The 16,741-nt window shown below is 33.8% G+C and overlaps 4 protein-coding genes across 5 annotated transcripts; 3 read left to right on the top strand and 1 right to left on the bottom strand.

Annotated features, from left to right (window-relative positions):
- Positions 1–829: 829 nt before the first annotated feature.
- LOC18592899 (SNARE associated Golgi protein family) lies at positions 830–5,361 on the top strand. The gene is made up of 7 exons (XM_007019836.3): positions 830–1,450; positions 2,477–2,529; positions 2,950–3,042; positions 3,133–3,356; positions 3,523–3,589; positions 4,422–4,526; positions 5,206–5,361. Exons 1-7 carry the CDS (start codon positions 991–993, stop codon positions 5,227–5,229), a joined length of 1,026 nt encoding a protein of 341 aa, XP_007019898.3. The 5' UTR covers positions 830–990; the 3' UTR covers positions 5,230–5,361.
- A 936-nt stretch (positions 5,362–6,297) lies between these two features.
- LOC18592898 (uncharacterized) lies at positions 6,298–8,416 on the bottom strand. Its single transcript, XM_007019835.3, has 4 exons — positions 8,214–8,416; positions 8,068–8,121; positions 7,849–7,900; positions 6,298–6,725 (listed from the first exon to the last, which is right to left on the bottom strand). Exons 1-4 carry the CDS (start codon positions 8,276–8,278, stop codon positions 6,600–6,602), a joined length of 297 nt encoding a protein of 98 aa, XP_007019897.1. The 5' UTR covers positions 8,279–8,416; the 3' UTR covers positions 6,298–6,599.
- A 2,800-nt stretch (positions 8,417–11,216) lies between these two features.
- On the top strand, positions 11,217–11,964 carry LOC18592897 (uncharacterized). The gene has a single exon (XM_007019834.3). It carries the CDS (start codon positions 11,277–11,279, stop codon positions 11,922–11,924), a length of 648 nt encoding a protein of 215 aa, XP_007019896.3. The 5' UTR covers positions 11,217–11,276; the 3' UTR covers positions 11,925–11,964.
- An 850-nt stretch (positions 11,965–12,814) lies between these two features.
- On the top strand, positions 12,815–14,995 carry LOC18592896 (LYR family of Fe/S cluster biogenesis protein). 2 transcript variants are annotated; one of them, XM_088809312.1, is made up of 2 exons: positions 12,815–12,925; positions 14,333–14,995. In XM_088809312.1, the coding sequence occupies exon 2, from the start codon at positions 14,470–14,472 to the stop codon at positions 14,764–14,766; it is 297 nt and encodes a 98-aa protein (XP_088665438.1). In that variant the 5' UTR covers positions 12,815–12,925; positions 14,333–14,469; the 3' UTR covers positions 14,767–14,995. The 2 variants fall into 2 exon arrangements, with proteins under 2 accessions (XP_088665438.1, XP_017981319.2); XM_018125830.2 differs by having other exon boundaries at positions 12,820–12,911.
- The last annotated feature ends 1,746 nt before the right edge of the window (positions 14,996–16,741 follow it).

Raw genomic sequence — 16,741 nt, 5'->3', positions numbered from 1 at the left:
TTATATTCAATTAAATCTTTATATTTTTATTTTAAATTGAGTAAACCTTAAATAACATTTGTCATTATACACTCGCGTGACATTAACATAAAACATAAAAAATAATGTAAAATACTTCTGTACTTTAAGTTTTGATCGAAATTACACATATATCTATTAATTTTCGAAATAGATACTCTACTCCAAAAGTACAAACAACATTAACAGAAATTATAAAAAGATTAAAATACCTTTTTTTTCTTTATTAATTTAAAAAATTATTATTATATTTTTAAAAAGTAAAAAGAATAGGGAGCATCGATCAGTGCTCTCAGCTCACCAAGAAAGGAGAGCACCGGTGCTCCTAGATAAGAAGTTTTTTTAATTACTAAAAAAAATAAAATTATATAATATTAATTATATAATTAATTAAAAATAAAATTATCTTTTTATTCTTGTCACGTCAGCAAGTTGATAAAAATATTAACGATTGATTATCGAGATCGAAAGAAAAATAATTTTTAAAATGAAATATCTATTTCAAAAATTGATAAATTTTTGTGTAATTTTGATTTAAATTTAAAAATAAAAATATTTTACTCTAAAAAATGTAAGATAACAACCGTGTATATTAATAGGTTACATTAGCATTAACATGTTGCATCATCAACCATTATAAGATAAATTAAAGGTAAAAACAAATGCATAGGAAAGAACAGAAGAAAATGTGGAAAAGAATGGCTTAAAACGATTTCCTGTTAAGCAGAAAGACGTGGCACAATGTGAGGCAGGAAGGAAGTACCCAACCCGATGAGCCACACCTTTTCTTATCATCCGAATAACCCCTGGACACCAAAAGAAACTACGCCTACAAACGACCGCAACTCCAAGAATGCATGGCATTCTCTCCACAACAACACCAACAGCAACAGCAGCAGCTTAAGGAAGCAGCCATTTGTGTTGTGTTGCGTTGTGTTTCCCGTTGTCCTACCCCCTCACCCTCTCCTTAAAATGCGCACCCTCCTTACCTTAGGGCCACCATGCCTGTCGTCTTCTTCTTCCTCCTCTTCTCTTCCAATAACTTATAATTCCCATTCCTCTCCTTCTTCTTGTTCTTCTTCCAATTCTTTTCTCTATAGCTTTAGACCCAACAAGCGTTTCCACTTTGTCAAGCCATGTTCTTCCCTCAAGCAAACAAAGAAGCAGCAGTCTCTTCAGAGGAGTCCGCCCAGTGCTCCGCAGAGTCTGAGGTGGTTCCTCAACCCCCAAGGTGATGATGATAAGAAGCTCAAAGTGGATGCTGATGCTGATGGTAATGGTGAAGGAGGGATTCAAGGGGGCTCTGCACTTACAGGCACCCTTTTGGCTGGAGTTTTACTTTTTGGTGTTGTTGGTGGATTAGGTACCGTTGGGTTTATCTACAAGGACCAGATCAACGCCTTCTTGAACCAGTTTTCCACTTTCATTGAAGGTAATTTCTACATGAATTTCAGACCCTTTTTCAGAATTCAGTTGAATTTTGTCTTGCTTTTATTAATAGGGTTATTTTATGTGAAATGGTGATTCTTTATTCATTTAGTATTGGAAATTGGATTCTTCTATTTTGATAATTAGACAACTAATTGAGGTTTCATGTACATTTGCGAATATAGTATGCTTTAGCTCGGCGTTTTAGGTTTTCTGATTGATTTGGTATTAAATTTGGGGTTTCATTAAAGGAATTTCCTTTAAGTTTCGGATGATGCGACAGAAAGAATATATTTGGCATTGCTGAAATAGCTTAGGATCAAGTCTCTTACAAATAACCTTATCCTTTGCTCTTCGCCCATCTTCAGACAACTTCAACCAAAAACAGAAATTATCTTTTTGTTTTATTTTCTTTTGTGTGTGTACTTGTTTCGTTGGTATACAGAATGTTGTCAATATAAGGCTTTGGCCCCTTGTTATGCCTGGTCATGCAAATCTTCTCTCTATTCCGGACGGAAGGACATTTGCTGTTTTACCTTTATTGAATTACTTGTTTATTTTTTTACCTTCTCTACTTATAGTGCACTAAGTGGTTTTGGGTTGACCAAGATTCAAGTAATTAAGAAAAGAAATATTTTGGTTTTTCGACAGTTGCTTGCAGGGGATAAAGTTCATTTTTCCCTACAGTGGAGAGACTTGTCTTCTTGACCAAGTGATTTAGTAGATGAGTAAAGATGATTATATTTTTACACGAAGTTGCTACCCAGGGAAGAAAATTTAACACTTTAATTCATGTGATGCTAAAATATATTTAGTTTTGACCTTGATGTTTCACTGCATTGTGGGAAATTCTTCGATTGGCATATTGTGCTGACAAAAGTCTTATAATTTGATTTAGCCTTTTCTGGAAGTAATTTCAGATTAGATTAGTACAATGTGCTTTTAATTGGGAATTTCATGTTTGCTTTTTTTTCCCCCTTTAAGTACAGACTCTGTCATTTTAATGCTCTATGTTTCTTTCAATGAACAGGTTATGGCCCTGCTGGATATGCTTTGTTTGTAGCAGTTTATGCAGGGTTAGAAGTAAGCATCTGTTTTCTTTCTTGAGTTTTTGTGCTTTGCTTCTTTCATTCGGTTCTATTTCAAGCCCATGGTTTTGTTACTTTGTTTTCTAGATTTTCATGCAAGCTAATGATGGGTTTATGTCTCATCAGAGGTAATAAACTTGAAAATTCAGGTGTTTCACTTTTCTTGCTTAAGAGTCATATTATCCCCTGATATGTGCATGGTTTTCAAAGCAAATCTTTTCTTTTTTTCCTCTCTGCTGTCATGGGCTATTCACTCTGAACTTCACTCTGAACTTCTATACCTTCCATATCTTTCAAACTACCCAATAGCTGGAAAAGTTTTCAGTGGAGCATATGCTTTCTGTCCAAATGTTTACGACCAGTATACTTCTGTATCTTTGCTAAAAGCACTGTTGTCTTTTTTATTATGTTGTAGGTCCTTGCAATTCCTGCCATTCCATTGACTATGTCAGCTGGTCTTCTTTTTGGCTCTGTTATCGGCACGATTATAGTCTCCATCAGTGGAACAGTGAGTATATTCTTTTCCAAACATAAAAGAGCTTAGAATGACACTTGTGTGCATCGAAATTTTCTCATTAATATACTTTAACATTTTTAGGTGGCAGCAAGTGTTGCCTTTCTAATTGCTAGATATTTTGCTCGTGAGCGTATTCTTAAACTGGTTGAAGGGAACAAAAAGTTCCTTGCAATTGACAAGGCAATTGGAGAAAATGGCTTCAGAGTAGTGACCCTCCTTCGATTGAGCCCTTTGCTACCATTTTCACTGGGGAATTATCTCTATGGATTGACATCTGTAAAGTTTGTGCCATATGTGTTGGGAAGGTTTGCTTCTTCTTCCAATTGTCATGACCTCTTGCTTTTTTGCTTTTTGAGATAATCACGTCTTCTTACTCTTGATGTTGGTATGATGTTTAAATGTTATTGGAGAGATTTTTTTAACTTTGCTTTCAACATTTTTATTCAAATTGAACCAATAATTGTCATGCAGTTGGTTAGGGATGCTTCCAGGAACATGGGCTTATGTCAGTGCTGGTGCATTTGGCCGAGCAATTATTGTAAGTTTTTCATTTTTCTTTAATTTTGTATTGCTTTTGATTTATCTAAAATTCTCCATGATCAGCATTTAGTCATTTAACTTCAAAACTCCTTATCTGAGTCCAAGCACTTTTTTTTTTTTTAATAAGCCATAAGGGGACAGCAAAATGAACATAAGTTTGGCATTTCGCCTAAACCCTGTACAAAATATTCTGCTCCCCCCATACAAAAGCACCCAAATACTTCCATATACAAAAGTCATCCTGTACAATCCCACCCAAGACATCAACCCATTCAGAACAGCCCTTCCGTTTCATAAGAATTTGAGACCGACAGCCTTTTCCAGAGGTGCAGCATCTTTGATCTGAGTCCAAGCACATGCTTTTTCTTTTTCTTTTTAATTTTCTCATGCTTCTTGCCTTACCCTCTTAACATTATTGGCATAACGTTCGCATGCACGCATGTATCCTTTGTTATCATTATCTTAACTAAGTTGCCTGACCCAAATGATAACTACTACTAATACTAAAGCCTAGCTTTGCTGCTTCCTAGCATATAATGGTTCTTTCCTAGGTCATTAGAAGTATTGGTTGCTCTTTCTGCCTAAGCTTCAAGGAAGGGTATCAATTTCTTTTAGAACAAGTTGAAACAGTTTTCATCCAGGAATTAGGTATTCTCATTCATGGAGTTCTTCAGTAGAGTAACTGGAATAGTTGTATACTGCACAACACATCTACTAAGCCGTAATCTGAAACTAATCAGTATCAGATACATGAAGAGTATCTTGCAATTGCCTGAGTTATGTTTCATATGATTAATTTTTTTTTTTTTTTCCATTGGGAAAATTTTCAGCAAGAAGAATCAGATTTTGCATTTGGAGGAAACGGTATATTAACACTTGGACTTGGGCTGTTGGCCACTGCAATAGCGGCAGCTTATGTGACACAGCTTGCAAAGGTAATGTAATTTGGTTAGCCTTTTGCTGTGGCCCTAATTGTCTCACAGCTCTTAGTTTGAGGATTTTTGTATTGCATTTGCATATGTTCATAATAGGTATAATACTTAAAAGAAGCTTCTGAACTGTTCAATAAAATTTAAATAAGTTTTTATTCTTTTATTGCATTCAATCAAGTCTTTGTGTTTTTAATTTCAGTCAAATAAGTTCTTTTGTTTAATGGTTGACTAATTATTGTTAATCAAAACGTCACTTGTTATTCTATGTCGTATGACATTGATGTGACATGTCATAATAAAAGATAATGTGGCATGCTGATGTGATATAATGACATGACTATGTGGTGTTTCCGCTCTCCACGTCAGCCACACATGGATAAAAAATGATAAAGTGACATTTTGATTAAGTATAATTAGTCAAGTCTTAAAAATAAGAGCTTATTTGACCTAAAAATAAAACATAAAGAGACTTGATTGAACAAAATAGAAGAATTTTTTCGAGCATTATGCTTTCATAATTGATCTAGCAACTTCATTGCAATTCCAGATAGTGTTGGGTATTGTTTGGATTGGTGGTGGTGGTTGTTGGCATTTGGAGCGAATCTTGTTCTGCAGTCTCCAATTTTTTGCGTGTTTATCATCTGATATAGTTACGATTTCTCTTGCCTTGATTGTGATGCAGGACGCGGTAAAAGATATCGAGTAAAAATGAAGGATTAAGTTAGTAAAAGTAAAGTTGAGAATTGTAAAATTGATGACTGCAAATCTAAGCATGTAAATCGAATCCAAATGTATAACTGAACCCAATCTGATAGAATGATCCCCATTTTACCTCTTAGTTTATGTATCCTCTCTTGTTATTTTATAGAACCATTAGCAATAGCTTTCTTTAATTGATCTTTTTCTTATATTAAATCTTCAAAGATATTGTCATATAGGTGTGTGTATATGTTACGTATCCACGTCCGTAAGGATGAAATGAGTTTTCACTGTAACAGTTAGTATCAGAATTTATCCAATTTTTCATTGATGTAAGACTCTCATTAAAAGTATAATGGACGAGATTGTTCCAGATCTAAGTGAGTTCTTTTCCCATGAAAGGTGAAGTTTTTATTTGGAATGAGATTTCAAGTATAAATTTTAAGTTTACTTGTTCTTATTGACTTATTTGGTAATATTGAAGTTTGATATGTTGTCATCCATTGATGTTTAAAGATGAAAATATATTTGTTTCTATCTGTTTATTAGGTGTTTGATTATATTCTCCAAAAAACCCAACCATGTCTTCTTTAAGTGATAATCATGCACTGAATTATGAGTTTCAATTTCAAAACAAATATTGTCGATGTAGTCAAGAGCTACCCAACCGATAATATGCAAGAAATATTCCATTAACGTAAATGATAAATTTGCATCAATTTCGTTACTTTCTTTGCAAGAAATGTAAGTCTTAATACACTTGCTTGCATTTGCTATGATGCATATCAAAAGACAGTTCAATGATCCCAGGCGGCGAACAAGACTTCCTATATTTCACCCAAAGCTCATTCTTCCTTAACTAGGAAAAAAAAATTTCACTATAAAACCTGACATTCCAATGGGATCAAAAGACCTGCAGCAATCAACCCCAGCTTTCTTATCATCTCAGCTTTCTGCCCTTAAGTTTTATGTAGTCAAAAGGAAAGATTCATGGATCCTCCCTTGCAAACTAGAAAGCATCAGAATAGCAGAAATGAATTTTAATAAAAGGAAATTAAGAAAGTAACCCCTAAGATTATCATATCACAAGTTGCATTTTATTAGAGGGAACATCAGAGATACCAAGACCTCTTCAATCAGCACTCAGCGACATGCATGAACAAACAAGATAACACTGGACTAACCATTAAAATCACCCTAGTAGCATACAAACCAAATTAGTTATGTGGTGGTTTCATGATGATCTCTTCTTCGCACATCAAAGTTCATGCGTACACAATCATTTGATGTGGAGCAGGCATTTTACAATTATGCACACAATGTGCAGACACAAAGAACTGCTGGCAGAATAATAGGGATTGGGATGAGGCAATCGATTTATGGTTTTTGTATAGAACTTGTGACTCTTTGTAGCTGATCTCTGAGGTTAGCTTGCAGCTCTTGGGTGGAGAGCAGGTCTGGCTTTTCTAAGACTTTTACAACAGAGCTTGCTGCAACATTGATCTGCAAGAAACAAAAGACCAAAGGATAACTACAAAGAAAAGGCTACTTGATATCATAATATTAAAATTAGTTATTTAGAACAATTATTTGAGATGCTCCCAATTGAAAAATAAAAATAAATCAAAATCTTACACTCCATGAAAAATATATGCAGCAGAGGTTGATCAACTCACAATTAAGATTATACAGTCAATTTTTAGATGGGTGCATCATGCTGCCAAGTAGACTTGAGGATGTTAAAAAGAATATGGTTTCAGGAAAAAAAAAAAAAAAGGTGCAGATCAAAAAGTTCATGTCAGGCTATGCATGTTAGCCAGTGGTTTAGATATCAAAGAAGTTAAGGTAATCATCACTGATAATAAAGAAGGAAAATAAAGTAATAACAGACTTAGAAGATGAATTGAACCAAATAAATCAGAACAAGTTTAAATCCATTAGTCAGTTAAAAGTCTTTTTTTTTTTTAATTTGTTCATTGTTATGTTTAGACTTAATTAAATCTCAAGCATAATTTGGTAATTTACACAAAAGTCAGAGTAGGTGGTTTAATTTTCGTTTGACAGATGCATAACCGTTACTTACCTGCTCTATGAATAGCACCTTACAAGATTAGCTTTTTCTTATTTACTCTTTCTCTCTTCTATGATCTACCCCTTCCAAGTTCTGCTTCTATTCTTAAAATTTCTTTCTGAGCATGACTTCAGTTCTTACACAGAATCACTAGGTAATACCCGGGCTATGTTCATTTTCCATTTTCCTCTTTTAAGTGGGGAGTGAACATTGGTCAGGGCAAGTCTTGTTAATTTATCGAACATGATGAAGCAGCAGAGCCCAAAGCCTCATAAGATTTGACTAACATGAATAACAGTCTAGGGGTGAGAGCACCTATCTTCAAGCAAGGGGATTGTAAGTGTAATTTCAGGGTTTGTTCAGTGGTATTCCTGGAAACAATCTGCAAACATGTTCATGTAACTAAGGACCTGATTATTACTTAAAAATTTGCTTACTCGGTAACTTGGTTGAGACATTGTTACTGTTGTTGGTTTAATCATTAAAATGTAGGCACAATACCTTAAGCAACCCCTAAACTATTCAGGGCAAACAGAATGAAGAATTACACCATACCGAATTTGAAGCTGTCTTCAACAAAGCTTTTGCTAGGGGCACTATGCAAAACCTTTTGAAATCAAACAAAAAAGAAGCTAAATTAATTAATAACACAACAGAATTATGAAGCCAATTCGATGTGAGTTCATGGGAATATCCCATATTTCAATTTCCTACATATCATTTTATTCATTATTTCAGCAACAAAACAGAGGAGAGCCAAACAAAAAAGCTTACATTCCTCGGCCACCGGCTAGAGCTTCTTCCGATGGGTCTTTCCATTCATCAAACCTGCATTCAATTCAAACCAACGATGTAATTAAAAGCAAACCCAGAGAAAGATATATGCAGGAAAAGCCAGATGATAATAGACAAAGACTTACACCCAACCGTAACGCCGGTCGAATAAGAGGCGTTTGGAAGATGGTTTGCTGTTTGTTGTTTCCATTTCAGATTCAGTTGCAGGATTTTAAGCACTCAACCATCTATGGGGAAAACAATGCTGAGATTCTCACTTGGATGCTTTAAAGCTCAAACCGCAGACAGAGATATGCAAGGTTTCTGGCCCAAACGCATCGCCGAACATCCAATTTGTTTTTATAGTGCTCAAATAAGAAAATTTAAATAAATTTTTGTACTTTTATAGGTTTAATTAAATTTTTATATTTTTATTTTGGATTAAATAAATTTTTATGACTAATTACAATTAATTAAAATTTCACTTGTCATTTTATATTTACGTAACACTGACATGATGTTAATGTGGATGGTGAAAAATATCACATGATCATGTTATCATGTCAAATTAACATGTCCCGTTATCACCAATTATGATATGTCAACATGTTGCATCATCATCAATTATGATATGTTAGCATATTACGTCAACACCGCATAATGTAAAATGAAAAATGGCATTTTGACTTATTTGAATCAAAATAAAAGTATAAAAGTTTATTTGGCTCAAAATAAAAGTATAAGGATTTGATTTAACACAATAAAAGTATAAGAGTTTATTTAAATTTTCTTGAATAATTTAGGAGTTTTTTTACAGATTATATTTTTTTTTCTCTTACGCTTATGTGGCATTACAACATAATCATCTAACATTTTCACTTTTCACGTCAGTGTCAATGTTATATTAGCACGCATGAGAACAAAGATGTAACATGTTATAGTGGATGGCGATATAGCAATACTTATGTGGCATTATGACATAGTTATATAACATTTTCACCTTCCACATCAGTGTCATATTAGCAACACGTGAGAATAAGGATGTAAATAAGCTGTTGTTATATAGATATTCGCGTATACCCAACCCTATAACATAGGGTTCAAGTACTTTATATTCGGTTATGGGGCGGATGTGGATAGTATTTTTAATACTCGACTCAGGTTCGAGTGTCACTCTTAAGATATCCTAAACTCGAATCCGATTATTTATACATGATTTAGATAATATTTTTAATACCCGATTTGAGTTCAAGTAGATTTCGAGTATTGCTTTTAAGATATCCTAAACTTGAATCTGAATATACATATATATATATATATATATATATATTAATAGTTTTTTTTTCAATATATATTAATATTATATATAATGTTTTAAAAATTTCTAATTGGTAATATTCAAACTTTTTATCTTCTTATTACCTTCAACACAACCTTTGTCATCTTACATAACTTCTTTTTTTGTAAACTAATAAATATAAAATTCATTTTTATATGGTTTTTGGCTATTTAATCAAGTATTTAATGGATTTAGGTAATTAATGGATAATGTTATATTATTAGGGTTCGATTTTGAATAATGTTTTTTGATTTTTTTATAATTTTAATAGGGTTCGAATACTTTCTTAATCAAACAGATTCGAAGTAAGATACTTAAAAAAATAAGTAGCTACCTGTTTACATCCTTGCATGAGAATAATAAGGCTACATGTTCAAATTAAGGCTAAACATTTGGATATTTTTTCAATTAAGGATCAAACATTTCAATTATAACAATCAAGAGCTAAATATTTGTAATTTTTTTACAATTAAGAGTTAAGTTGACAGATGGATAAAAAATGTATCACACATAATAGAAAATCGCGTGAGCTGATGACATTTCAACGGACTTGGTCGAGCTTTTAGAAATTAGTTGTTACATACTATATTGAAAAATATAATTATTACACGTCATGTTAAAGATTTAATTATTACACGCTATGTTAAAGATTTAATTGTTACATGTAATTTTGAAGATTTAGTTGTTACATGTCATATTAAAAAATGTAGTTGTTACACATTATATTGAAGATTTAGTTGTTACACATCATGTTAAAAAATATAATTGTTATACGTCATGATGAAAAAGTTGTTATACGTCACACCATAATTTGAACTTTTTTTATTTAACAGGAAAAAAACCTTATGACAGAAAAACTTGACAGTCTACTTCATGCACGTGTCCTACACATGCCAAACGCTTTTCACTTTAACCTTTAATTTTAAAAAATCAAAAATATTTAACACTTAATTATTATAATTGAAAGGTTTGACCTTAAATTGATAAAAATTTTAATCTAAAATTACATATTTAATAGAATAATAAAACGATAAGTGGTACACGTATATAATATATATATATATATGTGTGTGTATTATTGATTTAAAAACTAACCAGCCCTCAATCACTTTTTACTTTTTGTTTCCCTATTTAGATAAAATAACTGTCATCTCTTTGCTTTTCAGTTTTATCCAGAAACTAAGTAGGTAAAGCCTAATGTGGCATTCGATCATTGGTTGCTTTGGAACCATTTTGGTTATCAAATTCTTAACAGATTGGGGTGTAAATAATTGCAAGTATAAGGAATTAATCTTTAGCTCTAATATTCTGAATCTTGCTTGCAACGTGTACACTTGAAAAATGAACTTTGGTAGTCAAAAGCAACGATCTAAAAGGACTGATGCGATGGACTTTGCCTAGCTGAATTAGGGGTCGAATCTGGTCAGTGCCATTTTCTTTCTTCGCCACATGTCCTGGTGACCCCCATGTTCCTGCATGACAAGTGTCCTCCTGTCATAGCCAATTGTGTGACTAATGCCTGCGAAAGCAAACAAAGGAATCTTAAACTTGAATTGTTGTTGTTATAACAAGAAGCATGGTCACATGAAGATCCCTCAAATCCTGCCACGACTTCAACTTCATGCAACTTAGGTTGCAGTTTTGAACATTCCTAGACCACTTGTCATCTCCTCATAAGCTGTCATCTGTCAGCTGTCAGACAAGCATCTAATTGGCTCTCTAACTTGACAATCAAACAATCTTGGAAGCAAGCAAATGGTATGGTTCTTGGTTAAATTTGCCTATAAACCTCAAAACCCTGTCCCCAACTTTCTTCACTCATTGCTAATTTGCCTTTGCCTGCTAGTTCAATATTTTGCCTTCTGCAACAATGGAATGGTCTCCTCAAGATGCCATGAAAGCTTATCTGCACACTCTTCATCTTGTAAGGGATCCTAACCCTGCTGAAACCACAGGAGTCGTGGAACCTCAGTGCTTGGAGTTCATATCAGCCTTGGCAGCAGGAAAACGAGCTAAACTAATCGTGGAAATCACAACACAAGGCGTAACGCCATTGACGGTTGCACTCGGTGTGGCGGCAAAGCAGAGTGGAGGACAACTTATTTGCATTCTTGTCGATGATGATGGTGATGATCATCGCCATGTCGATGTTGGATCGATGACGACTGGTCTTGACCATGTGATAAAGTTGGTGCGTGGAATAAGTCCTTGCGAGATGCTCATGCAACTGAACAACGTCGACTTTGCAGTAATCGATTGCAAGTTCCATGGTTACTTGAAACTGTTTAGAGAAGTTGACGTCAACCCAAGCGCGTCCACTGTAATAGTGCACAATCTTCATCGAACCAAAGCTGGAGTTTCATTTGCCCAAATTGTTAAGAGAACCAAGGGAGTAGAATCTGTAACTCTACCTATAGGAGAAGGAATTGAGTTGACACGAATAGGGTTAGGATCCTCATCCACCGTTAAACGTGGTTGGAGCAGACACAATAGATTCCTTGTAACCTTCGAAAACTGAACCTTTTTAATGTGATTAATAGAATACTTTCTTGTAATAACTATATATATATATTGGATAAATTTTTATGTTTTTATTATTTTCAATATAACTCTTATAATTTTTTTAATCAAACAAAATCTTATAACTAATAATTTATTAACTGTTATTAATCAAAAAGTCACGAGATATATAATATATTATGTGATTTGTTAATATATTATAATGATAATGATATGACATATTGATAAGACACGATAACATTATCATATGGTATTTTTATTTATTATATTCACAACATGTTGGCATCTCGTAAGTATAAATTAATAAATAATATTTTAATTAATGTTAATTAATGCATCATTAGAAATATAGTCATATTTAATTCAAAATAAAAATATGAAGATTTAATTGAACAGAATAAAAAATAAAAATTTATTTAAAATTTTTAATAATTCAAGTATTTTTACAAGCATTATACATTTTCTTTTTCGATTTGTCTTTTTAAAACATTATTAGAGTATAAATTTCACAAATTATACCGAGAATGAGACTCATTGTTGGTAGAGAGTATTTCACTTTATTAGCTTCAAGATAACTAACATGTTATAAGAAATGATGATGTGATATAATAATATAGTCTTATGAGGTTGTGACATTTTCAACTTTCATATCAACATTACATCAATATCGTTGATAATATTTTGAATAATAATAATTAATTAATCATTAATTATAAAAGATTTATTTAATTTAAAATAAAAATAAAAATATTTAATTAAATGTAATAACAAATAAAATTTTATTTAAAATATTTAAAATAATGTAAATATTTTTCGAGCCTTGTACCAATGGAAAAACTAAACCACTCGTATTGCAGCCTCTAGTATTAAGACACGTGATTAGTTAATTAACAGGTGAGTAGGGGACTTGGACATAAATATGTTAGTAATTGGAAATTCCCAGACTTGTTCTTAGCTCTCCACGACACCCACTCTAACTTCCCCGGTATGCAATGCAGGGTATATTTCAATCATCTAAACTCCGGGGTTCTTTTAAATTTGGAACTGTTAAGCAAAACTAGCGTCTGGGTTCTTCGTTTTGGCTAATTTAGAGAAGTTCCAATTAGCTGTTCTTGCTGCATATGCATATGTATTGGATGAGTTGGAGAATCGTGGTTAATTTCCAGTTGGTTTGATTTTGAATGCTATTTTTGGGTTATACAACAAATGCCCACCATGTTTTCGATTAAAGCCTTCTATGAGATTTATGAATTCCGTGATAAATGTTTCTTAGCTGATTATGATTATGCGTAAGAGGTAGAATTAATATTTTTAAGGGATAGTGGAAAAGTGGTGCATAAAACTTGGGACTGCATCCATGGTTTTTCCTGTTCTGAAACTAATGCCAAAGCTAGGTGGAACCATCTTCTGATGTTGTTGTTTCTTACTTGAGTCACTCATAATTATATGATTCTGGGTTCTTCTGTTGGTTGTTTTCCTACTTCATTAGTCACTAATCTACTGGAACAGTGTTCCTTTCATCTCTTAGCAGCCCACTTATCTATTACATGTGCTACATATATATATTGGATGCTTTGGAGAATCATGGTTAATTTCGAGTAGGTTTGATTTTGAATGCTATTTTGGATGCTCACCATGTTTTCGATTAAAGCCTTCTTTGTAGTTACTCCCCATTCTTTGAGATTTATGAATTTCATGATGAATGTTTCTTTTGTGATTATGATTATGCGTGAGAGGTAGAATTAATGTTTTGAGAGATGATGGAGAAAAAGTTGGGACTGCATGCATGGTTTTTCCTGTTCTGAAAGTAATTCCAATGCTAGATGGATCCATCTTCTGATTTTGTTGTTTCTTACTTAAGTCACTTAACATGTCATGTATCATATTTATATGGTTTTGTGTTCTTCTGTTGGTTGTTTTCCTACTTAGTCAGTCACTAATCTATTGGAACACTGTTACTTTCATAGCAGCCCATTTATCTATTAGATGTGTTGACAACTTAACTTTTCCTTTGCTACCTGTAGAAGAAGTATCCATTTTTTTGAGTTTGTATTCACAGTGTTACATCCCTTTTATATGCATTTGATAAACTAAGCTACTCATGATAGAAACCTTATCAATTTTGGCTGCACGGGCCATGCATGGTGTTTTGGCATTGGCAGTGTAATTGCCTGACAGCTTCAATTGCCACATTCCTTGAGCAGTCCATTTAACGCTGGTGGCTGTTCATGGTTTCCTTTGCCAACTTGCTTGCTGTGCTTATTAGTCTGCATTTGTTTTCCTCCTCTGTGATAACTTATTGCTTTAGAATGGCTTGTCGAATCTAAAATTGTTGGGTTTCTATAACTTGTTAAGCTGGTAATCTTATTAAGATAAATTGATGGCGATTAATGTTATTTTTTCTAGGTATGCTTCTCGTTTGTATCCCTGCTCTATTTGCTAGAACAGTTCCTATTGGTTTTGGGCACAGTTCATTCTGTTCTGAACACACCCAGGGCAGATTTTAGAGAGAGATCTGCGTGGTAATTCATCTAGAAGATGCAATGGGTGCTTCAAAAGGGCAAAAACTTTCTGGGTTGCAGAAGCAAGTGCTTAGTCTTTACAGAGGATTTCTACGAGCAGCTCGTTCCAAGCCTTGTGAAGATCGATGCCAGATTGAATCAATTGTCTCAGCTGAGTTTCGCCGCAATTCCAAGCAAGTAGATCGCAAAAATTTCTTCTACATTGAATATTTGCTTCGACGTGGTAAGAAGCAACTTGATCAGCTAAAGAGTCCTGATACTATGGGGTTATCATCTTTGAACGTCAGTTCCTCTCAAAAGCAGAATGCTAAGACTTGAACTTACTATGTATTTGTTACATATTTTTCTGGCAAAAGTTTTTATTTGATCATTCTTTAATTGAGTGTCAGAGAATAACGAACAGCATTACACCAATATTGATGTTTTTAACATATTGGATCTCTTGCTACTGTCTTGCATTCAATACTGACCAGGGATAAGCTGTAATTTGAGAGTAAAAAGAATGTTCCCTTGATATAAATGCAAGAAGTTATTGTAATTTTCCATATTCTGCTGCTGTTTCAGGTCACTTCTTCTGTTCAGGTTCTTCCATTGGATTAGTTGAATGGATTGGTGAAATTCTAGGTTGATGAGCATTATGTTATATCTTGATGCTAGCAAAGACTCTGAAAAAAGCAAGGTTATGTTTCAACTTCTTTGTATGCTATATATGAAAAATAGTTTCTTTTATATGATGGGTAGGATGTTGCCTATTAATTTTGATAGGTTAATTTGAAAATGGTAGAAAAACTTTGTATTGACAAAGGAAAGGGTAATTTTATGACATTGAACCCTCACATTATCCTTAGCAACATCTAAGAATGATCAAGCATGTAGTTTGTAGTATGAACTAGTGAGTGAAGCTAAGAACAAAATTGATTTTTCAAAGCAAAAGGTGACATATTCACCATATTATAAATGCCATGCAGGGCTAAATTAGAGTGCAGAACGGCGGTGCCACTTATGGATGAAATTAAACATGCTTTGGGCCTCTGTGTGCTAGTCTCTTTTTATAAATCAAAAGCATATCTTAGATGCATGTAGGAGTATAAACAGACTATTCCAATATTGTAGAATCCAAAATGAAAGTAGGAGTATAAACTGAAACTCTGTGTTGTATTTTTAGATCACTTTCTTCTATATGTTCTGCTGCAACCATTAATGAAGCCACTCAAAGTTAACACTATAACCAACTCCAGTTCCACTCAGCTGCCAAACATTTCCTTTCATTCCTCAAAAACACATGATAAAACCACCCTCAATAAAGAACGACAAGATCATAACCCAGAAAGCAATAATCAAAATTCAAGTTACAATCACACCTCAACAGGTGTCAAATTCCAACATCACAAAAATTCCCAAGGATAATTTCATAGAAAGAACAACCAAAATTTACCAAGAATTTCAAAGTTTTCTCATCCATGATGCTGACATATTTCCTCACATAAAATCCCAATTCAACTGTCTCCCAAAAGAAACAAAATTCATAATCTTGTACCCCAAAAAGACAGGTTTGGTCCTTATAGGTTCCAGACTGAAGAGAAGTCAGCTTAGATTCATATAGCAAGGAACTGGCTTACAAAAAAAGTGCCAGCAGACAAAACCCTGTCATTATACACAGAGCCTCCAAAAGAAATGAACAACTCACTCCAAATTTTACCTGCAACCCGTACAACAAATCCTAGTAAGAGTAAGAAACACAACCTGTAGGCTGTAGGTATGTTTCCTTCTCTTGGTCTTGCACCCACTCTGCATATTACCCAAATAAACAACCACCCAAGATTCCTGTAATTGATTCTCCTAGCTTCTCTCGGCTTGGAGATCCCTTCTAAGGTTGCAATTCTGTGAAACACTTCACTTACCACTTCCTTAAAGCTACAGTTCTTATTCTCTCTGTCTCCATCTGTCGGACATTCATTTGCAATACCCGAGCCCTCCTTCATTTCCTTGTTCCCCTTCTCCAGACCTGTCTTGATACTTGGGCCATCATAGTTTTCTTCACTCTGGGCTTCCATCTCCTATGTCAACCCATCTATTTCATTCCCAAAGCCTACATTCTGCTGCAGATTACCATTTTCATTGATTGCACCTTTCTCTCCTACTGGTTTCTTTTTCATGTTCTGTCTACAGAGCCGATCTCCACAATCGTTGTCCATCATGTCACTCGTTTTTTCCTTTCTCTGCTCCACTGACGGTAGCAATACTCTCTGTCCGATGCTTGGGTCGAATTTGGAAAAACCATGCACGTGTTTCC

Source organism: Theobroma cacao, chromosome 8 (assembly GCF_053813885.1).
Source record: "Theobroma cacao isolate CCN51 chromosome 8, ASM5381388v1, whole genome shotgun sequence".
Lineage (NCBI taxonomy): Eukaryota > Viridiplantae > Streptophyta > Magnoliopsida > Malvales > Malvaceae > Theobroma > Theobroma cacao.
Note: the sequence above shows the minus strand (reverse complement) of the source record. Positions and strands in the feature narration are given on the sequence as shown.